Source organism: Hipposideros armiger, unplaced genomic scaffold, assembly GCF_001890085.2.
Source record: "Hipposideros armiger isolate ML-2016 unplaced genomic scaffold, ASM189008v1 scaffold_935, whole genome shotgun sequence".
NCBI classification, from domain to species: domain Eukaryota; kingdom Metazoa; phylum Chordata; class Mammalia; order Chiroptera; family Hipposideridae; genus Hipposideros; species Hipposideros armiger.
The window spans coordinates 398301-422431 of NW_017732285.1; the positions used below are offsets into that span (position 1 = coordinate 398301).

At 34.9% G+C, this 24131-nt stretch overlaps 1 protein-coding gene across 1 annotated transcript in view; it reads right to left on the reverse strand.

The window, feature by feature from the left end:
* Window positions 1-24131, reverse strand: part of LOC109375348 (sperm-associated antigen 16 protein-like) — a 194170-nt gene that overhangs the window by 142501 nt on the left and 27538 nt on the right. The window contains 1 exon segment of the mRNA XM_019630702.1: window positions 9144-9329. Coding sequence (XP_019486247.1) covers window positions 9144-9329 — 186 coding nt within the window.

Here is a 24131-nt window from a genome sequence, read left to right on the forward strand (position 1 = left end):
CTCACTGCGGCTCACGGGCAGCTCACACCCGCTGCCGGCCAGCTCCACTGCAGCCTACACTGACGGCGACTCATTCATGGCAGCCCAGCTCCAGGTCGAGCTGTTGCTCACCATCTTAGCTGTAGAGGGCGCAGTGTCACTCATGTGGGATCCAAACAGGGGCCCTTCTGCTCAGAGCTGGCATCCCAAGTCAACTCCTAACCAATGCGCCACTCAGCCGACCCAATAAAAAAATCATTTTTATTAAATATTTAAGATAGTTGAGATAGTCAAATGTTTATGTCACTCTAAAATTAATTTAGAATTGAATATTTAAACTCACTGCATTAATACTAATATATGTATTTCCATCACCATGTCGGCATGAACACACACACACAAGATGGATATACGTATTTCCATCACCATGTTGACATGAACACACACACACAAGACTAACTACATAATACATCTTAGTTTTTTACTTCATATGTACTATGCTTATATATCGTTTTAACATATATTAATGAAAAGGACTAAGACATCTATTGACCAGATTCTTTTCAGTGGGGTGGAAAAGGGGTGATGCATCTTTCATATGTTAAAGTTCTTGCTTTAATTGGTGGTAATAGAGAAATAATATGTTATAAAATACCTGTATTCAATCTTACTGGAATAGCTTTAGTTTTGTCAATCAATATTCATCCAAATTATTTCTAATATACAGTTTAGCAGTTTTGTGACTTAACAAACAGAAAGTGTGCCTTATCTAATGCAAGTCAGGGACAAATTATACATCTTCTTTATATGAAATAGCATTTGTTTTGTAAATGTATAGGGCTGAATTTTAAAATCTTAATAACATGTAATTCTTCTATTGAATCAATCAATTTTATTGATCAACTCATATACATGTACACTAGTGTAAAAAGATGTTCACATCACGTCAGTGCAGTGAATGCTGCTGCTCACAGTATTCCTCACGCATACGCACAAGGCCATGCAGGTTGTGAGAGAGCTTCTTGATTTTTTTATTCATGGTTTAACTTGCTAAATCAAATTTAAACTTAGCTTTAATATATATTTTCTCCCTAAAATAGATACTTCTTGACTAGTATTTATTAATTATGCACTGTTTGGGGGGAAACATGGCAGTGAAAATGTATAAGCTATTTTTTTCATTTTTTGTCCTTATCTACATATTTATTGTCAACAATACTTAGATATAATTTAAAATCTATTTTTCAAGAAAGAACTACTAAGTTAAATATAAATGAAAATCCAAGAAGATGTAAGAATTGATTTGTCATTCCTAGAACAGGATAAATAGATCACAAGAGGTCAATTTACGTATATTAACATTTCTTGTAATGTAACGTAATTATGTTTCAAGCACTGCTTTAGCAGTCTATTAATATATATCTTGGGTGCCTTTTCAAGTATAAGAGGGCAACTGGGGGTCTTAACCACACAGGCATTAATGTACCAACAACCTATACCCTTAAATCTTCATACTTCTTATATTATTATGATTTAAAACCATTAATATTGTACAATATTTTCTTCATCTCTAAAAGTATCCAACTTTGCAAATGAATCATAAAGAATATGAAATGCATTATTAATGAGCTATTTTAGATTGTAAATAATAAACTCCATTTTTAGACCTTATTTGGTGCTATCTTATTACTAATTTTATAATAAAAAAATAAATGTCTTCCATTTTAGAGTCCACCTTGGTGCATTATTTGCTTGAAAGAAATCTATGGTACATTTATTGAAAGAAGATAACTCACTATAAGAGAATCTTAATATTTCACATTTCTTTTTTCTAAAATTCAACCATTCCCTTTATCTGTAGCCTTCTGTTTCCTTCATCTCAGCCCAGTGGTTATGATGGGGAAATGAATTATTAAATTACAAAGGAAGCGATGCTGGTGGGCAGGAGGGAACAGTCAAATGTCTTCAATAGAAATTGCTTGTTAGATGAACAATGAGAAGGCATTCCTCATTGTACAGCTGTTTCTGGAGTTCCAGTTGATAGATCTGGTTCGAAAAGCCTTTTATCAAGTTCACATTAGTGTTCCAATATTAAGATAATGAAGACAATGAGCTTTTTGCTTTTTAGGTGTCTCAAAATGTAACAGGTGATTTGTTTTCTTTCTCTCACAGCTTACAATGCCTCAGCAGTCCCAATGGTCTTTGCCTTCCAAATCTACCCAGAATACCACAAGAACACAAAAACAAAATCTTATTATCTGCACTCTTCCCATCTCTCCTCAAGCCTTCACTGTCTTTTGCCTGGGTTGTTACAATAGGCCCCAGGCTGGTCATACTGCTTTTACCTTTGTACCCCCACCCATCCTCCTCCATCGTCTAATCTCAATACAGTAACCAGAGTCATCCCTGTAAAAGTGTAAAAGAGAGTATATGACTCTACTGTTCAAAACCCTCCATTGGGTTCCCGTCTCATTGAGGATAAGGTCAAAGTCATTCAAATGTGCTATGAGGCCCTATGTTATACGTACATACCCATGTAACTGCCTTACCTCCACTATTCACTCATCTGCTCATTCTACTCCAGTCTCACTGGCCTCCTCGCTGTCCCTTAGTCACATGAATCCTGCCACCCACCAAGAGGGAGTTCACTACCTAGAAGAGCTTGGGATGCTCTTCTCCTGGATATCTTCTTGCCTTGTTGCCACACATGTTTCAGGTTATCCAAATGTCAGCTTGATGCTGGGAATTTCCCTCACCATCCTGTTTAAAATAGCAATCCTTTTCCATGCTCACTATCCCTTTCCACCTTCCACATTGTTTTCTCTACAAAACTTATCATCCCTAAATACTGTACACAATTATTTATTATTTTTTTTCATTTGGATTATTTGACGACTCCCAGTAGAATGCTATCTACATGAGGGCAGAAGTTGTTTTTTTCTATTTTGTTCACTGCTATAGCTTAGTGACTAACATAACGCACATCACAGAGTGAGTGCTAAATGTGTATTTATTGGATCTGTAAATACATCTGTAAATACATGGATCTGTTATGGCGATCAGAGAGGAGGTTCTATTTATATTCCATCAGCTTGACTGCAGTCAGTAAAACTGGTTCTCAAGAGTAAATACATTCAGCGCTACCATAAAATTGAGATTCTCAGAGCTTTTATTGTTTAACTGAAATAATTATCATCGAATCAGACTCCCACTCATGGAGACACTAATAAATTATAGTTGCATATGTTCTTATAACTTACAGCTACTTTCACAGGCATTAACTTGCATGTTAGCCAATAGACTTACAGGCATCACTACTGTCAGGTAGGACGTCAGAGGCTCAAACAGTATTGCAGCAGGAGCCAGGATGGGAAATGAGAATGGGCAAGGGAAAAAAAAGCAGAGGGGGTTGTATAGCCATCTACAGCAGCACAGGATGTCTATTACTAGCCTGTCCAAATAATTCTGAGAACATTGCAGGCCTTGTCTTAGTTGCCTTATTAATATGTCATGAGGGGAAAACATATCACCTAAAAGTATTCACCAGGTGCCTGCATCGGACTGGGCAGGCTCAGGTGCTACAATAATCAGATGGGAAAAATAACGTCTCAGATGAAATTAGAGTTTATTGCCTTATTGTTGAAGAATCCAGAGACTGTTTCAGGCTAGCTGGGGGTAAGGAATGGGGGTGGCTTTGCTTCAAGCAGGCTGACAATCACTCTGTCACTTTCAATAATTGGCCTCTGAGACTATGCTGGACATGGATAAGACATCCCACCACAAGGGCAGGAAACACAGAAATGGCGTATAGCACTTCAACTAATATTCTATTGTGTGGATGCAGTTGCATAACCACACTTAACTAAAAGGGAGGCTGAGAAATAATATTTAGATAGACAGGCAGATGCCCACTTAACATAAAAGAAGGAAGGAATGGGTTCTGGTGAACAGCTAATAGTAACTGCCACAGCCTGGCCTTTTTTCACCAAATGTCTGTAGCATCCTCCTTTCCACATGTAGAATGGTCACGGTCCCCTCCCCTCCTCCACCCCCAAAAGGAGATAACGCAATGTCCCATTCATTCACTGCATGTATTTCACAGTCCGTGATCTCTGCGTAATGCACAATATGCTACTCGGTTCAGAGATGTCTCTAGTGTGCTGGTGACCAATCAAATAAAGGAGAAGTTTTCTGCCTTCCCCATCACCACAAACAATGTACAATGGTGAAGCAAGGACAGAATGACTGCAGTACAAACAGTAGAAAATTGGAAAAACACAAGAGTCACTAGTCCAATAGTGAAAGAATCCTGGGCAGGCATAATGAGGAACGTGGCCATGGCACACAGGAAGTTCACAGGTCGGGTCATGCCTCTCTCTCTAAGAAGAGGCCCTTTGTCCATTGTTCTCTGTGGCCTCTGGTCTTGTTCCATGGCCAAGGTTTTTCCTCGTCCACTATCCTTTATGGCCACATCTGATGTGGGTGCTGTGGTCTGTGCCGTCACTGTCAATTGTAAGACGCTAGAAAGTTGAGGGCCCTGTGAACTGTTGTACAGTTTGAAGCCTCGTGGGTTATTAAGAACAGGCTCATGGATTCTTTGTCAATACTAATGTCTCAAAAGCTTAGCAGGTTTCTGATATATTTGCTTACAGTCAATGCAATGCAGCAATAATCACAAATTACTTTTCTAAACAATTTTCAACCTGCTTTATTTATCTCTATCAACTTAATCTTGAGGTCATCTGAAACAATACATTTGGATATGAGGACAACAGATTTACGCATATCTCCCACTGTTAGAGGTCCAAAAGCTGTTAAATTTTACGAAGTTCTCTGTTTCCTTTCATTCTGGTTACAAACAACTCAATTCTTGCCTGAATAATTATCTTACTAAAAGCAGTAGAGGCAGCTACACTCAGTAACATTTTGGCTGTTTCCAATCCCTTCTTCTAAAGCTACAAACTAAGCAGGTGTGTGGTCTGCCATACAAATGTTGGAGTGACAGTAGGGTATAGCCATGCAAATATCCAGCTACCTTGAAAGAAAAGCAGCCAGATATTAACCAGAATACTCTATCTCAGCAGTTCTCAACCTTCCTAATGCTGCTACCCCTTAATACAGTTCCTCATGTTGTGGTGACCCCCAACCATAAAATTATTTTCATTGCTACTCTATAACTGTAATTTTGCTACTGTTATGAATCATAATGTAAATATCTTTTTGTTTTCCAATGGTCTTAGGCGACCCCTGTGAAAGGGTTGTTCGAACCCCAAAGGGGTTGCTACCCACAGGTTGAGAACCTCTGCCTATCTGATGTTATAAATTGCAGATGCAATGCATATTCTCTAACTGTTTCCAAATTGCTGCATTTTAAAATCATTTGTTATCTTATTGAGGGCAGTAATGGAGTCTTAGAATTTTCTAATGTCTATAACACAGCCCAATACTGGCAATTTATTTCATGAATACTTATTGATAATCTTATGCCTTAAAGAAACATTAATTTTATAGCCAACTGAGATATTTGCTGATTTTCTGATCCCATTTTCATCATTTTATAGATTCATATAGAATAAGACAGCAATTAAATTACGGTTTGAATGTGGATGGGAGCAGGGAGAGCAGTTTCTTTTATGTAGGTGTTGATTTTTTCTTTATTATTCATGCAACCAAACTGCCATGTGTCAAGCATTCTCTGCTTAGAATGGTGCATCCAAGTGTATGTGTTTGTGTGTGCATCCAAGTGGGCGTGTGTGTTTTGAGACTAATTTTTAAGAATGTATTTGAAAATTAAGGTAGAAATCAATGATTACAAATTGAAACACATATAAAGTTCCACTTTATATAAATGATAATTCAGAAGATCACCAATATATTACTGTTAGTTATTTGTAGAAAACTTAAGAGTGTTGATGCATTAAGAGTGCCACAGATATTGTTCTTATCAGCATTCAGTAAAAGTGGTTCTTGATTTGGCTATTTTACGTTAATCATGATTCTCGGTTATCCAACTTTCTGGTGAGGGGCTAATTGGATGGTCTTGGTTAATGATGTCTGATTCGGGAACAGATGCGAGGCTAGAGCCAGGGGCTCAGAGGGAAGGGCAGGTTGTAGGAGAGAATAATATGTGCTAAAATCTCCCTACCCTGGTGAACAGCAGAGTCTATCAATATGTTTTTTATTAATGACTATGTGGCATCAGGAAACGATATTACGACACAGCATAGAACAGCTTCTACTACCAAAATCTTCCAAAGACAAATAACCTCTCCCTCTAAGTGAGTAAACTGGTTTCAATAACTTATGACATTTTAAAGTCAGATACTTGTTTTAGATATATATACACACAGCACTGATCCACAAGTAATTGTAAATTACAGTCAGTGCTTTGATTAGAACTCTGAAAGATAAGTCAATAGCCACTATGTAAACAATTGATTTATCTTGTATTTGTCAATGTTTGTCTGCTACCTCAGCTTCAAAATTGGAATGCTTTTTTTTGTCTTTGATGACGAAGGTGAGCTCTTGACATTGATGGGAATTTTGAAATGTGACAAAATTCTGGTCTATCAGGAGCAATTTTAATCTGTGAGAGCAATATCTACTGGGTATTGGTTGGAAGACATTACTTGGATATCAGATCATAGAAAAAAGCTGTCAAGTCCAAGTGTCTGAAGTCATTCTAAGTAAGGCTGAGTCTATTGGGAATCAGTTCTTAACCATATTTCAGTTTCAACACTGTGATTAAGTAAGACATTTGAAGATATGTTATATTTTAGAATGGACCACAATCTTTTATAAAGATCCTTATCTAAGCCACAGGTGATAAAAATTAAAATTAGATACTAGTGTTAAAATTTCAGTTATATAAGATGAATAAATCCTAGAGCTATACCATAAATATGGCACCTATATTTAATAACCCCATATTGTATACTTAAAAAATTGCTAGGCTAGATCTTATATTGAGTGTTATTATCATAAAAAACAATAAATAAATAAAGAGGGTGGGAGGAAACATTCGGAGGTGATGATTATATTTACAGCATAGATTGGTAATGATTTCATGAATGTATACTTAACTGCAAACTCATCAAGTTGCATACATTAAATATTTACAGCTTTGTGTATGTCAATCATACCTCAATGAAGTATTTTTTAAAAATTCCAACAGTCTGTTATAATAAATGTTCATGAAACTTGGTCACATAATTAGAAACATAAAATTAAGAATTACATAAGATTCATTATTCCAGGTAACCAATAGGTACCCAGTTGAGAATTAATTAAAACCTACCTTAAAGTGTCACTATTTTAGATAGAAATAGGTCTAAAATGAATTATTCAGAGCTGTGTTTTCTCATACAGAATATTCCAACATTATTTAGCTGTATTTGTATAACTCAGGTGGATTGTGCTATTTATCCATTAATGCCCTTTATCTGTCAAGGTCTAGTCAGGATAAAATGATTTGAGCATATCATTTTAACAGTAAAGAATTTAATATACGGGATTGTTAACTATGTGTAAGTTTATAACTAGGTGACTAAAAAGAGAAAAATAAAACATTACGGCATCATGGAAAAAGCCACTGCAGGAAGGAGCTACCACCTGTAGGACTGAGTGAACAAAGGGACTAGAGTGGAATTATGGAAACTGAGAACCTGGGAGAGGAGTGCCTGCCGAGCTGAAACTCCGCCCGCTGCAGGGGGGCACTTACTTCCTGCTGCTATTGGTGTTCTGCAACTTAGAGGAGCTGCTGTGTGTAGTAGCTACAAACGCAGACCTCTGAAAAGAGGGCACCTATTTGCTAGAGGTAATGTCTTTGATGATGGCATAATGTACCCATTTCTGAAAGTGTTGGGAAAACTGATCACTGGCTTCAACTGCTGTGATGACAACAAACTGCTGTCGCTACGGTGCAGTATTGCTAAAGTGGTGCTCCCTGGGACTGTAAGCCTAAAAGAAGCCCACAGGGAGAAGACAGGATGGATCAAGCCTTCTCTTCCTCCTCCAGCACTAGTGTGCCCTACAATCACTCCCTGTTGCTAAAGCTGAACAGAGAGTCACCTGGCGAAGCAAAAATGTGGAGTTTGGTACTGAGAAAAAAATAGCATAATAACTGGTACATGACATTAGGAGACAATCAACTGATGCAGAGGACAGAGCACATGCTCTTTCAATGAATCCTCCCAGAAAACCTGTGGACTTTTTGCAAGCACCTTGCTTGCCCCTCTTCTAAATATGTTACCCATGATTCACAGAAGAAAGGAGAAAGTTTGTTCAAGGTACCTGGTTTTATACATGACCTCAAAACAACAGTGTCCACATTTAAAGTGAGTCAATTTTTCTCTTACAAAATAAATTACAATGGCTTAACAACAACTGTTCACCTACAATTTTAGGAACTGTTATCACTTATATTTAGAATCTCGGCATTGTTCAGTAATCAAGATGATCAGAAGTCTGACTGATAATTTATAATACCTTAGCTAGCTGAAGCAACCATTATATTTTATGTAGTTCTTTATATCCTATTTGGATACAAAACAGGATGTAATAATCATCCAAATACACATGACTGACAGGTATTTTGACACTGTAAGCATATTTTTCTGTCTTGAATTAAGATAAAAATTTATATGATATTATATCAGACTTTGTATACAATAAATTGCATTAGTTCTTATAATTGGTGAATTTCCAAAAAGCATTTAATTTGGGAAAATATTATATTAAAATTAAGCATAAAGTAAGTAATTACTTCTGTCATACTTATGTCTATTAAACTGTTAGCTTGATAATACAGACAGATAATAATCCTGTGAAAGGGAGAACTAAAAACCGAACTCTAAAATAAGTATTTGTTTTTATCCTGCTTAAAACAAACAGCTTCCCAATGCAGCAATTCTAATATTACATTGCTTGATCTTGATACCTACATTTAGAAAGGATTCATAATATCAACAAAGATTAAGGAAGTTAGAAGTGGATTTCACAGAGATTATTTAAGTAGCTCTCTATAATTTTATCAACTAAGAATTTTAAAGAAAAATGTTTTCCAGTGGTAGCACTGAGGGAAAAACAAACAAACAAACAACAACAACATTACTGATGCATATTTTTCAACATAGGGGGTTAATAATGTTTAAAGTACTTCTTACCTATTAACATCCCAGATTTTACTCGTGGTATCCAGTGAGGAAGATGCTACAAAGTCACCACAGGAGTGCCATGTGCATGACCATACTGCGTGGCTGTGTCCTTCGAAGGTCAAAATGCAATTGCCTTCAGACAGGTCCCATAATTTCACTGTAGTGTCACCACTGGAAGTAGCCAACTTGTTGCCACTATTTGCAAAAACATAAAAAGTGTATTCGTTAAAAAAACACTTTACAATTTATTTTTTGAATGGTTGTATTCTGTAATTTGCATGTGTATGTGCTTCTGAGTTATTTTTACTTTTAATGGCATATCCACATGACTAAATCTTATTCTTTTAAGCCTACACAATTATATACTTACTTGTGTAGTAATTCAAGTTGATGAGAGTTGCACACTTTCTAGATTAATTATTCTATATTCTTCTAGATAAATTCATTAAATCAGTATATATATATATATATATATATATATATATATATATTGTGTTGGGTATATATATCATGTGTTGGGGGGGTTCAGGGCCATGTGTTAGGCTCTGTGGATGATGTAGCTTTGAATGATGACAATTTATGAGTAGATGTAGGCTAAGGTAACTTCAAAAACATAATACAATACGAAACAGTAGGTCAGCATCACTTATATTTGTATTAATAAACTGCTCCAGGAATACTGTTTAGATCATGATGGAAAAAATAAATCAGAATGAGGGGGCTTTTGAACTAAATCTTGAGAGATAAAAAATTCTGACGTGTTTGGCGGTTGAGAAAGAAGCATTGTATTTTTCCATTTAGGTCATTATTAGATGCTGTGGCTCTCAAGTGGTAGACACACAAGCTACTTTAAGAAATGAATGGGCATAATGACACAAAGAGAAACATTTGGGTTTGTTTTGGTAAAATATCAACTGCAAGAAAACTTCAGCTCCATCACCTTCTCCACATCCTCCTGCATCCCATGGTCCTTCTGTGTATTCTCTTAGTAACATTCCTGTCACTGATATAATAAGCTGCTGATGTGTCCTCCTTCCCTGTGTTTTTGATGGAGAACTGTGTTTCCTCTCTCTGTGTCTACAGCATCAAGTATCATGACTGACCCACTGACATGCTCAGTAAAAGTTTCCAGAATAAATATTTCAATGAATGGATGAAGTTATGCTGTAAGTGAAGAAGAAAAGGTGCCCATTATTTCTAAGAGAGGAAATGGCAGGTTCAAGGCAAATTTTTGCTTGCTTGCTTTTTCTTTTTCTTTTTTTTTTTTTGGCTAATTTTTATATTGAGAGAATTAAATGTTAATGTGCAGAAGAGAAACAAACACTGGAGAGGGAGAATTTAAAGGTGCTGCAGGAAAGGTGGGTTATAGAGTGAAGAAGTTCTCATTAAAGTTATAAAAGGATATCTATTTTATTTTTCAAATTAGCAGAGTCCTTTTGTAGCTGTTTTCTATTTTCCCATTCAAAATTTTACTTTTTACTATTAAAGACCAAATAAAATTTTCTATAAATATCCAAATAAACACAGAAATCAAAACTAATTTAACTGTGCCTCTTTTTCAAATTTTTCTGATGGGATAGCATCCTATAATAGACATAAGTCTTGCTCTAGGATAAGAATTGCTGTGGTATATTTCTGCCTGTGGTTGAAAGACCCTTTCAGATAAGTTTCACATACTTCTCTCTTGCTTTAAACTATGTGACAAGACAAAAAAAAATCACAATAGAAATACAGTAATACCTTGGTTTGCAAGCATAATTCGTTCCAGAAACAAACTACTCATATTGCAAGACATCGCTTGTTTACCAAGTTAAAATGTATTAGAAATGTTTGCTCATCTTGCAGAACACTCGCAAACCAAGTTACTTGCAATTCAAGGTTTTTCTGTAACTACAACTGGAATACAGCAGTTGTAATAACCTTTCAAAGTGTCACAAACTGATATTCAGTCAACAATAGATATAAATAATATTCTCACAGGTTTTAATATATTGAGATTATTGCTCATGTGTATGAACTCAACCAAATCCAAAATATACAGAATAAGAATTTCGAAATTTCTTTGAAATGTTTTCATTTATAAATGGCATGATTCGAAACATGCAAACCTGTATGCTTTTGGTTCACAGGAAAATAATGACGTCTTTGAGGGGTGAGCATAAGAAAAAATGATGAACTAAGATTCAAAAGATGCTCCAAGTCAAGAAAAAGTCATGGTTTCCCTCAGCTCCACACAAATAGGAGAAGCCAAATCCTCAAAGAGAGCAAAAACAGGTCCATACTCTTAGCATATAGACTACATCATTCTAATGCAGGCTCTCAGCATTCCAGAGATAAAAGTCAAGCAAACATGAGCTTACCAAAAACAAAAAAAAAAAGTACCAAACAATGAGAAATAAAAAGCCATGACTGAGGGTAAAGTGATAAAATTAACAAAGATTTACGCCATGAAGGACCCTACTTGTTGTAATTATAAGGTACAGAATATAACTATGAATGAAATGTATAAAGAAATAATGAAATAAAAATTATCAAGCTACACAATATTATAAGATGAATCAGATCTGAAACAAAATAGCACATTTAGAAATTTTAAAAAATATTGAAATTAACAAAGAGCTCACTCAAGAGTGCGAGCTCTGAGCAACAGCAGTTCGAGTCCCAGCCCGAGCTGAGCAGCGGCTGAGCTGCCAACAGGTCGCAGGATGGCTCAGCTAAAAAAACCAAAACAAAACAAAACAAACAAACAAACAAACAAACCAGTGAATGGGTAAAATAGCAGATTAGACATAGTAAAAGACAGAGTAAATAAATTAGAAGATAAATGCGGAAAAAAAATTACTCTACTAGAGTATAAATAGACAGGAAATGAAGTGTCTTAGTCCACTTGGGCTGCTATAACAAAATACCATGGACTGGTGTCTTAAACAACAGAAATGTATTTTTCATAGTTCTACAGGCTGGAACGTCCAAGGTGAAGGTGTCGGTCAGTTTGATTCATGGTGAGGGCTATCTTCCTGGCTTGCAGATGGCAGTCTTCTTTCTGTGTCCTCACATACCAGAGAGAGAGGAAGTTCTGGTGTCTATTCTTCTTTTTATGAAGATATGAATCTCATCATTGGGTTCTACTCTCAGGTCCTTATCTAAACCTAATTATCTCCCAGAGCTCCTACTACCTTATAGCATCATATTAGGGGTTATGGCTTCAAAATACAAATTTGTCAGCCGGGGGGGACACAGATATTCAGTCCATAACAGTATATAAGTTAAGAAAAAGGGACAACAGAATTAAATTTTAAAAAATATTAATTTCTTTTCCTTATCAAAACCTCAGAAGAGAATAGTATAAAGGGATAGATGTAATACTCAAAGAATTAAAGGTTGAGAATTTACAGACCCTAGAAAATTTAAGACTTAGAGCCATAGATTCAGGAAGAAAATTGTATACGAAGGAGGATAAACAGTGTAAAAAAAAAAGAAATGTTCACTTAGATAAATTTTAGTCAACTTCAGACCACCATAGGCAACAATAATTATAATTAGAAGAATAAGGAGAAGAGAGAAAAAAATAGAAGGAAAGGTTATTTATTTACATAGTGCTTAATATGTGATAGAACCCAACTAAGTACATTTCTTATATTTTTAATGTTCACAACCATCCTATAGGATGGGCACCATTATTATATTCAAAACACTTGAACAACATCAGAGAGCTAGCAAGTGGCAGATTTAGATTTTCTTCAAAGAGCTAAGAGAAAATCATGTTACTCTAAAACTATCAAAAATCTCTTTCAAAACACAGGCAAATAAAAATAGCTTCCGCTAAATAAAGCAATTCTCCCCTATGGGAACTTCCAAGTGTGTATACTCAGAGGAGAAAAACAAAAAATCCTAGAAGGGAGATCTGAAATGAAGGAATGGTGAGCAAAGAATTTGGTAAACATGTCAATATATTCAAGTATTTGTGTATATAAATAGAGTTTGAAAAAATAAAAACAAAAAACAACAACAATAATATTGACAATAATGTTCTTATCTTCAGAATGGAAGGTAATACATTGATACATTTTAGACTTTGTTAAGCCTGGATAGTAAAACGTCAAGGATAACCATTATAAGAACAGGAATAAAGTATATACTTTTTAGACATGTATAAGTAAAAATAAATGGGTTAAAAAAAAGCAAACAATTGCAACATCTATCCAAATTATAAACATATATCCAAAATAAAGTAGGAAAGGAGAGGGGGAAAGCACTGTAAGTGGTACACGCAGGAAACAAACAAAAGGTAAAAGACAGTAGAAAAAAATCCAAACATAATAATACTAATAAATACAAATGGACTAAACTGTAATTTAAATGACAAAGATTTTTTAGTTTGGCTAAAACAATTCAGCAATATGTTGCTTACATAAGGCACACTAAACTCCTAAAAACATACAAAGATTGAAAGTATAAAAGGTGAAAAATAGCTAGCTAGCTAAAGGAAATAAAAATGAAGATGAAGTAGACAAAAAAAGACCTTAGGGCAAAAATGTGTGATTAGGGATAAAAAGAGTTTCCATATAAAGACAAAATGCTTCATTCCTAGAAAGGGTTAAAAACTAAATTATATAAAAATACTAAATGCATCTTAACTGATAAAAAGTAACAATGTTAGAACCATAAAAACAAAAGTGACCAATCTATAGTCAACATGAAAGATTTACACACCTCTCTCAATTTATTTTTCTAATTCAAAGTATAAATAAAGATATGGAATATTTAAGGAATTGAAACCACATATTTTAATGGCCATTTATAAAATCCTTTACCAAATAACTGGGACTACACATTATTCTCAAGCATTGAGGTCTGACAATTAAATTCATGAACTTGTTGCAACAATGTTGCCAACATTTTTTATATCAGGGGGATTATTCATTACAAACTTGTACCAACTGGACAAACAGTTAGCCAAGATTACTATTTGAAAGACCTGAAAGGCTGCATGAAAACGTTAGACAACCTGAACTTTTCGCCAAAAATTCATGGCTCTTGCATCACGACAATGCACCAGCTCACAAGGCACTGTCTGTGAGGGAGTTTGTAGCCAGTAAACAAAGAACTGTATTTGGACACCCTTTCTACTCACCTGATCTGGACCCCCAAAGACCTCTTTCTTTTCCTGAAGATGGAGGAAATATTGAAAGGAAGATATTTTGATGACATTCAGGACATCAAGGGTAGTACGATGACAGCTCTGTTGGCCACCCCAGAAAAAGAGTTCCAAAATAGCTTTGAAGGGTGGACTAGGCCCTGGCACCAGTGCATAGCTTCCCAAGGGGAGTACTTTGAAGGTGACTGTAGTGATATTCAGAAACGAGGTATGTAGCACTTTTTCTAGGATCAGTTTGCGAACTTAATTGTCTGACATGTATATGGAACATTTATGAAAACAGACAATAAGCTATAAAGCAAGTCTTAACAAATTTAACATGATTGCTATAGAGATTATATTATCTCATCATAATTCAATTGGCATAAGTGATCAACAAAATTATATATTTTTAAAACCTATATGTGCTAATTTTAAAACAGTTTTAAATAACCTACATTTTAAAGAACAAATAATAGTGTATGTTTGCAAATATTAGAACTGAATGGAAAACAACATAAGAAAACTATGATGTAAAGTCAAAATAGTATTTTGAAGGCATCTTAAATTTTTTTTTACCTCCTTATAATGAAAAAAAAAAGACAGCTTTCAAAATTGTTCTGCTAAGCATGATGAGATTTTAAGTTTAGAAAAAAATACTATAAAATAATATAATGGAAGATCAATAAAGTCAGAGCTGTTCTTGAAGAAACAAATAAAATAAATAAACCTCAGTGAAGGCTTGGGAAAAAAAAAAAGAAACAAAAAGTTCTCTCAAGATAACAATCTATTAAGCCAGATACTGAAGAGATTTCACAAAAATATAAAGTAGTGCCATTCTTTTCTATTTATTTTCTGTTTGGAAATTATATTTATTTTTCATAAAAATGTTAATTAAATAATTAGGAATAAACTTAACCAAGGATGTGAAAAACCTACACACTGAAAACTATGAGACATTTTTAAAAGAAATTGAAGAAGACACAAAGAAATGGATTGGAAGAATCAACATAGGTAAACGACCATATTACCCAAAGCAATATACAGATTTAATGCAATCTCCATCAAAATTCCAAAGGCATTTTTAAAAGAAATAGAACAAAAAATCATCAGATTTGTATGGAACCACAAAAGACCTTGAATAGCCAAAGCAATTCTAAGAAAAAAGAACAATGCTGGAGGTATCACACTACCTGACTTCAACTTGTACTACAGGACAACAATAATCAAAACAGTGTGGTATTGGCAGAAAAACAGACACACAGACAAATGGAATAGAATTGAGAACCCAGAAATAAACCCACATAAATATGGACAGATCATTTTTGACAATGAAGCCAAAAACATACAACAGAAAAAAGAAAGCCTCTTGAATAAACGGTGATGGGAGAATTGGAAAGCCACATACAAAAGAATGAAACTAGACTGCTATCTGTCACCATGTACCAAAATTAACTCAAAATGGATCAAAGACTTAAACATAAGACCTGAAACAATAAATTGCATAGAAAAAAACATAGGTACTAAACTTATGGACCTCGGGTTCAAACAGGATTTTATGAATTTGACATCAAAGGCAAGGGAAGCAAAAGCTAAAATAAATGAATGGGACTATATCAAACTAAAAAGCTTATGCACAGCAAAAGAAACCATCCACAAAATAAAGAGGCAACTCAGAAGAAGATTTTTGTAAACAACACCTCCGATAAGAAGCTAATGTCCAAAATACATAAGGAACTCATACAACTCAACAACAAAAAAACAAACAATCTAATTTAAAAATGGGCAATATGCATGGAACTAGAGAACATTATGCTAAATGAAATGTCAGTCAGAGAAAGACAAATACCACATGATCTCACTTATATGTGGATTCTAAAAAACTGAATAAATGAGAAATGTAAACAGAAGTAGTCTCAGAGACACAGAGGAAAACCTGAGGGTTGCTAGTTGGGAGGGGTGGAGATTAAGAAGAAGGGGAAGGGATGAGACAATACAAATTGGTAACTACAATATGGCCTCAGTGATAGAAAAGACAGTCTGGGGAATATAATCAATGTTGTAAATATTTTTTAGGGGGCCAGAAGGACTCATGTCTTGTTAGGGAGACCACTTCATAGTCAGTGTAGAGGCCTGACCCCCACACTGTATTTCTGAAGCTGATGTTGAATAACATTGTATGTCAACTATTATTATATATACATATAGTCATGGGACGTGGAGTAGAGTGTGGGAATGGAGTCAATGGAATTGTAATAGATAAGTATGATATCAGGGGTGGGAGGGCAGTAGATGGGGGAGGGGGATTGATTCTGTGAGAAGGGTGAAAAGGATAACTATTGCATTGTTCTGTACACCTGAAACTAACAATAAAAAAAGAAAAAAAAAAGAAAAGGGCAGAGGACCTGAATAGACATTTCTCCAGAGGAAATACCGATGGCCAATAGACATATGAAAAAATGCTCAACATCACTAATCATTAGAGAAATGCAAATAAAAAGCACAATGAGATATCACCTCACACCAGTTAGAATGGCCATCATCAACAAGACACATAATAGCAAGTGTTAGAGAGGCTGTGGAGAAAAAGGAACCCTCATACACTGTTGGTGGGAATGCAAATTGGTGCAGCCACTATGGGAGGCAATGTGGCGATTCCTCAAAAAATTAAAAATAGAATTACCATAAGACTCATCAATCCCTCTCTTGGGTATCTACCCGAAAAATCTAAAAACATTCATCTGTAAAGATATATGTGCTCCAGTGTTCATTACAGCTTTATTTATGGTGGCCAAGACAGGAAACAACCAAAGTGTCCTTGGATAGATGAGTGGATAAAGAAGTTGTGATATATATACACAATGGAATACTTTTCTGCCATAAGAAAAGATGAAATAGTGCCATTTGCATCAACATGGATGGATCTTGAGATTATAATACTAAGCAAAATAAGTCAGATAGAAAAAGTAGAGAACCATATGATTTCACTGATATGTAGTATATAAAACTGAAAACAACAAAAGTACACGACAAACAAATGAAGAAACAAAAACTCATAGACACAGACAATAGTTTAGTGATTACCAGAGGATAAATGGGGAGAGGGGTGGTAGATCAGGGTAACGGGGATCAAATATATGGTATTGGAAGGAGAACTGACTCAGGGTGGTGAGCACACACTGTCATATATAGATGATGTATTACAGAATTGTATACCTAAAATCTATAACTTTGCTAACAATTGTCACCCCAATAAACTTTAATTTAAAAAAATGTTATTTATATTAACATTTTTTGTAGCTTAAGAACAAATACATTATGACAAATTATTTTCGGTCAAGGAAATTTATACATTGCAAAAAGCAAGCAATATATATTGGGTTGTCGGAAAAGTCATGACGCATTTTTGCAAAGAAACACATAGAAAAAATACATCATGACTTTTCCGATAACCCAGTAGATCAATTATATTTAGAAATACTTTATATTTCCTGTAATTGCTTTATTTCATTTTTTGCATGTTCTTTATGCAAATTATTGACATTTTTCAGATTTTAGCACATAACTACAGAACTATTAGAGTTTGTTACTGTTGAAAATGACTTCAGTTTTGAGAACTAAATATATTACAGGTTCCAAATTGATGCTAATTACTTGTTTTTAAAGAAATGTACTAAAGTGTTTAATGAGAGAGGGGTGGAACAGACTCAATGCCCTTTGTTTCACAAAACAGGAAGCAGAAAGTATAGAAGCAAGAAGGCTTGGTTGCCTTCTCATTCTGCTCTGCTATACTACCCATATGACCTTGGACAGACCACTTAACACACACTTTTAACATCTCTTAACTTCATTATCTTTATTGGAAAATATGGATAGGGCCTGCTCAATATAATGTAAAATGTTGAAGATCAATCAAGGGTATTCTTAAAACAGCACATCTTAATTCTAAGCACTGCTCCAATTTAAGATTATTTTTTAAAAAGATTATGTTGTGATCTCTGGGTCATTTTTTATATAGAATTGATTATTTGTATTTCCATAAATAGTGGAATAAAATCATTACTACCATTAGATTGTAGTTTCAACTACCTGTGACTACTCAACAGGACTATCTGAATTTATAAAAGGACCATCAGTCACAATGTTCTCAGTTACCATAGAATATGTAGTTTTATATAGCAGGATAACATATAACCAAAATCTAACTAAATAAAATGTTTTGCTGTCTTTGCATAGGTAAAAATATAATTTTGGTTTCACTGAGCTCATAAATAATTATATTAGAAAAGCTCACATTTAAATAGAATTACGACACATTTGAGACACATTTAGTGTGCTCAGTTTTTAAGTACCCCAAACTTTAAAAGTTGAAAGAAATATGGCTGAAAATGCTTTTATACAAGTTACTCTAAACCCTTGGAGTGAGAGCTGCTGGCTGCATGTCACACATAATATAGGTTGCATATATAAACAAGTTATATATATAGCAAGGTATCTTTGTAGAGAGAAAAGAAAATATAGAATTACAAAACTACTAATATATGACTATTTTTATTCTGTTTAATCCTTTGCATTTATGTCATTGTTTGGGTTATAGATGCAGAAGAACAGAAATTGGTAGGTTAGTTTATGAAACTTTAAGTGGAGATCATGAAAAATGGTGTCACCTCAGAATAAGATAGAGATGCCCCTAGAATGCTTTCAAATATTTGAGTATCAATTTAAATCTGTGGGATTATTTTATTATTTAGTTTTCTTATCACATTAACATGCTTCCGAGTATTTTCTCGCTGTCAGCCATATGCTTGCATGTATGTGACACATTAAAATGGAGTATTTTTAAAATACATAGTTATGGCTAGTCATAATATTTTAATATATACTCATAGTTACTAAAATGCTGTTCTCATCCTTTTTCAAAAACACATTTTCATGCATACCTTAGGTTCTTGTCTAGAAAAAATTTGGGGGATGTTCAATCTAAAATCTTCCCAGTTATCAAGACCTCTTCATTTGACACTTTCTTTTCATTTTCTTTCTTTTGACCAAATGTTCTAGGCAGAGGAGAGCACAAAGTGCAGGGTACAGGCCCTGAGAAGGGCATGCATGACTTGCTCAAAAAGCTGAAATGTCAGTGTGGTGTTGCAGGTTGAGGGGCTGGGATGGATGGTGGTGGGAGGGGAGTGGAGACATAGTGATGGAGACCTGAGGAGTCGGAGGGGCCAGATCACTCCAGGCCTTATTGGAAATGGCGAGATATTTGGAATTTAGCCTAAGTGCTGAGAGATTTCAAGACGCAGGAAGATTCATCCCTCCATTTCACAGTTAGTACAGATACTGTGCTAGACCACTCAGCCCAGCATCCCTCTGTGTTCATCAAACACACTGAGCATGCTCCCTTCAGGGCATCTGCATACAATTCCTCGGGCACTAGGATGCTATCCCCCACTGGATATACCCATGGCTTGCTCTATGACGTCAGTTAAAGACCTTTTCTTCAACCTTACCTTAACACGGAGGAGATCTCTGACAATCTCACTTGAAATATTGCATTGTCCCAAATTTTTGTCACCTCCTGCTTCCCTTCACTGTATTATTTTTCTCCATATATTAAACTATGTATCACTTATTTTGTTTATTGTCTCTCTGTCAATAGAATGTAACATACAGAGGGTGCCAAAAAATGTATATACATTTTAAGAAACAGCTATTAAAATTATGCTGTCAGCAACCACTTTGTGCACCTCTTGTAATTGCAGAAGTCAAATGTGACTTGTGTTCATTTTTTGTTATCAGTGTATATTGAGTATTACAATTTTAATAGTTTTTTTTTCCTTTCTTATAATGTGTATACATATTTTTGTCACCCTCTGTATATGAGGACAGGATTTTTTTTTTAATTCACTGCTGTATCCTACTTAGCATCATACTTAGCACATGGGGACTCTCAATAAATAACTGTTGAACCTTAAATTAATAAATGAAACACAATTATGAACATGATACAGTCTTGTTTCAGGCGTTATAAATACAAAGAAAAATGTAGCCAAATGGATTCTATGCCCCATTTTACTACTGCATACTTTATTTGGATATTTATTTTCTTAAAGAAGCTTTACTTCATGACATAATAAATTATTTCCTTCGGAATTTTGCTCGAGTTTTTATACATATAAAATTTCAGATCGTGTTGGATGATATTATCAGATAGCCTCAGGAAAACAGCATATCCCCCAACCACATCATATATTTTTTTGGAAAGACGCAGACCATAAATAAATCCCATGAATAAATAACTAGCTCGCATGAAGTAAGTTGCAGAAAAAATATATCTTCAATTCCTAGTGAAACATCAACTGCATTGAGTCTTTAGAGCATCACAATAGGGCATTTAATAAAGTGTCAAGTTAGTGTAGCACACTCCACCTTCAAGACTGAATTATATTACACCAGTAGCCTCTTATCCGTGCCTGCCTTTCTTCCTCTAAAATCTCTTATCAGTACAGATGCCTAAAGGATCCCATTCTTGCTGCTCCTCTGCTCAAAATCCTCCAATGGTCTCGCATGTCCCAGAAAAAAAAAACACTAAAATCCAAATGATGCAATAAGGCCCTGCGTGGTCCACCTACCACCCACCTAGTTACCACTCTGATCTTTTCTCCTATTGCTCTTTCCCTTCTCGCTCTCTCTCCTCTAGCTACAGAGAGCCTTTGTGGTTGTTGTTCTTTCTTCCAGGAATGTTCTTTTCCAGAAAATCAATGACTGATTCTGTCCCTTTCTTTAGGGCTTTACAGAAAGACACATCAAAGGAGGCCTATCTAAAATGAAATCTCACCGATGACTCTCCTTTTTTCGTTTTTTTCTTTTCAGTAGCACTTATCACTATTAACTTACTATGTAGTTTACTGATATCTCTTCTTTATTTTCTGTTCTTGTGATCTCACAGTTTTGTGGACCTCTGCTTTACCCAGTTCTTTACTACTTGGTATATCCACAGATAATGAATGCCTTTAAATTAGATTCCATACCCTGCCTGAATCTGGTTCTCACAAAAAAATATATTATTTACTAACAGCCTCAATCCCACAATCTTGCAGAGATTAAAATTACCATCTCTCTGGGCCTAAAATGTGAACACCTGGCTATTGTCCCTTTTTCCACAAAGTACTGGGAGGTGTTTTATTCTCCTTCAGACCAGGAGTCAGGCCTCTGTCTCAGCGCCAGAGGCAAGAGCTGTCCATTTCCAAAGTCTGTGTGTTTACATGGTCCATAGGACAGGGAACCGGTCTTTTTTGAGAATGATTACTTCACACTGAACAGCAGGCTTCCTCTGTATTCCAACTTGTCTTGCAAATCACCAAGTCTGCTTACATATCAAGGAAATGTTTACAACCCAGCTTCCTGTCTAGCACTTGGGTCTCTACCAACCAATTCTATGCTATAATTAGATCACTGTGTTTTTAAAGCTCACTAATTTATTCAATTCCTCCTGAGTACCCACTATATACCAGGGATGCAAAGGATATGAAGGATATAAAGCACACATATTCCTCAAATACTTTACATTTTTTTCCTTTGGATTAAATTACAAGAATTAGAAGTTTGCACATTCAGAGATCACTTTGCCCACTTCCCTTTCCCCACCACAGAATTACTTTTAACTAAGTTACCTGTGGTTACGTTCAACTGCCTGGTAAGAAGGAAAGTCATAAGGCACCACACTATGAAAATCTGTATTATTGAAAGGTTGTTGTCGAGGCTATTGCTCCATAGATTACATATTCCACAAGAGTATCGTATACTTTTAAAATGGACCCAATGGAGATGCCATTTAGTCTTTAATAGCTGCGGTCATTGTGTGGCTACTGAACAGTTTGAGACGATTTATTTTAAGGGCAATGCAAATCACTAGCTGACTGCTTCTACTTCCTTCTGTTGACTGCTAAAACACTTAGTTCCAAAGTTGAAGCCCTCCTCTAGCAATTCAAGAAAATAGCATTATGTTATGGTTTTTATGAATTAATGAATGCCTATAGAGCCCACCTTTAATAGAAAGGATTTAAGGTAGATTACATGCATTTTACGTATTAACTTGACACCTAGCTTCACCTTATTTTACCTATTTTAAGTTATCTTTCACCTTAATTATCTCTCAAAATTTGTCTTCTTATATTTGCAAGTTCCCTAAATTCCTTTGGAAAATGTATGATATACAACTCTCAAAATGTACTATGTGCTAGGAATAGAAAGGTAATTGAAATAAACTCTGCCCTGAAGGACCTCATGGTCTAATATGTTGCATAAATATATAACCAATTATTTTTAATATTTTCATTAGTATTTTAATACATGACATACAGGATAGGGTGATAGGACAGAGAAGGGTATAACCAATTTTCTAGGCTTGGAAGGCAGTCATGAAAGTTTTAAATAGGTGAATACATCTGAATAAAATCTATATGTATAAGCAGGTGTTGATAATGTGAACACAGAAAAGGAAAAAGAATAAATGTTCAGCATGTGGAAATTGTGGCATATTCAGAGATTTTAAATAATATTGCATTGAAAGAAGAATAATGGAAAATTAGTCTAAATGGATAAACAATCAAATAATAGAAGGCCTTTCTTACAGTCCTAATTAGTTAATCTATAGGCTATGAAGAGAGATTAAAGGGTTTTAAGAGGAGTTGAAAAAGTAATCAGATATTAATTTTAGGGTTAATAAAATTAACTCTGGGAATGTGACAAAGACCAGATTGTTGGAGAACGAACAGAAAATACATTAGAGAATTGATAGAGATTTCTATTATAGGCTTATATTTAATTATTGAACTGAATTATTTTGAGATCTATACTTTGTATAATCACAGTCATTCCCAAATTTTGGTAAATGATTCTCAAGGATAAGTCTCAGTCTAATGCTGGTCTTTTTCGCTTACTTACCTAAAGGATTTTTTCCAAGTCTAAATTATAATGCCTAGGGACATGCCATTTTGCCAGAGAAATGCCACTCCCAGCACTGTGAAAATCCTGCGTCTCTACTGTGTTTTGACCTCTGATCTGACTTTGTAAAAATCTTGAATTGTAGAATTTTTCAGTGTAATGTATGCTGACTTTCAGGAGTATATGGTAACCAAAATACATGGGTATGATGCTGAGTTCAAGTCTTAGGAGGACTGATATGATGAAATATTCAAGGTCAACACAGGTAGGATACATACCATATTTCCCTTAATTTTGGGGCCCAAAATTTGAAAAAAATGTATTACATAAAGCTATTGAGCTCAAGTTTTATTCATCATAAAATTCATACAACTCCTCATCACTTGTGGGAAATGCAAGTAAAAAATCTACAACCACTGTATAAGATGCACCCAGTTTTTAGATCCCAAATTTTTCAAAAAAGGATGCATCTTATACATGAGGAAATATGGTATTTCATCACCAGTAACCAATGACTATAGAATGGAATACTTTCTTAGCAGCCTCTTCTTTTACACTAAGAGCTGTTGTTTAAAGTTTCAATAAGACAAGAAGTGTAGAGAAGACAACTGCTTTTCATGGACTAGTGAAAGTTATAAGTGAAACTGGGACAATATTTTCCAAATAACTATCCCCAACACTCAGTCTGGGAAGTGCAATTAGAAAAAATATTCTCCTAGCATGTTTGGGGAGGAATATTCAATCTTGGACTCAGGTTTTTTCATGACCCACATCTGTTAAAGCCACGCTGTCTGAAAGCCTTACAATAGACATAAACAAGATATTTTTTATGATTCCAAAAGAAGTAACACTTATGTTTCCAGTATAAAATAACATTTTCTAAATAATTGACACGATTAGAATGACAATCAGTTGGG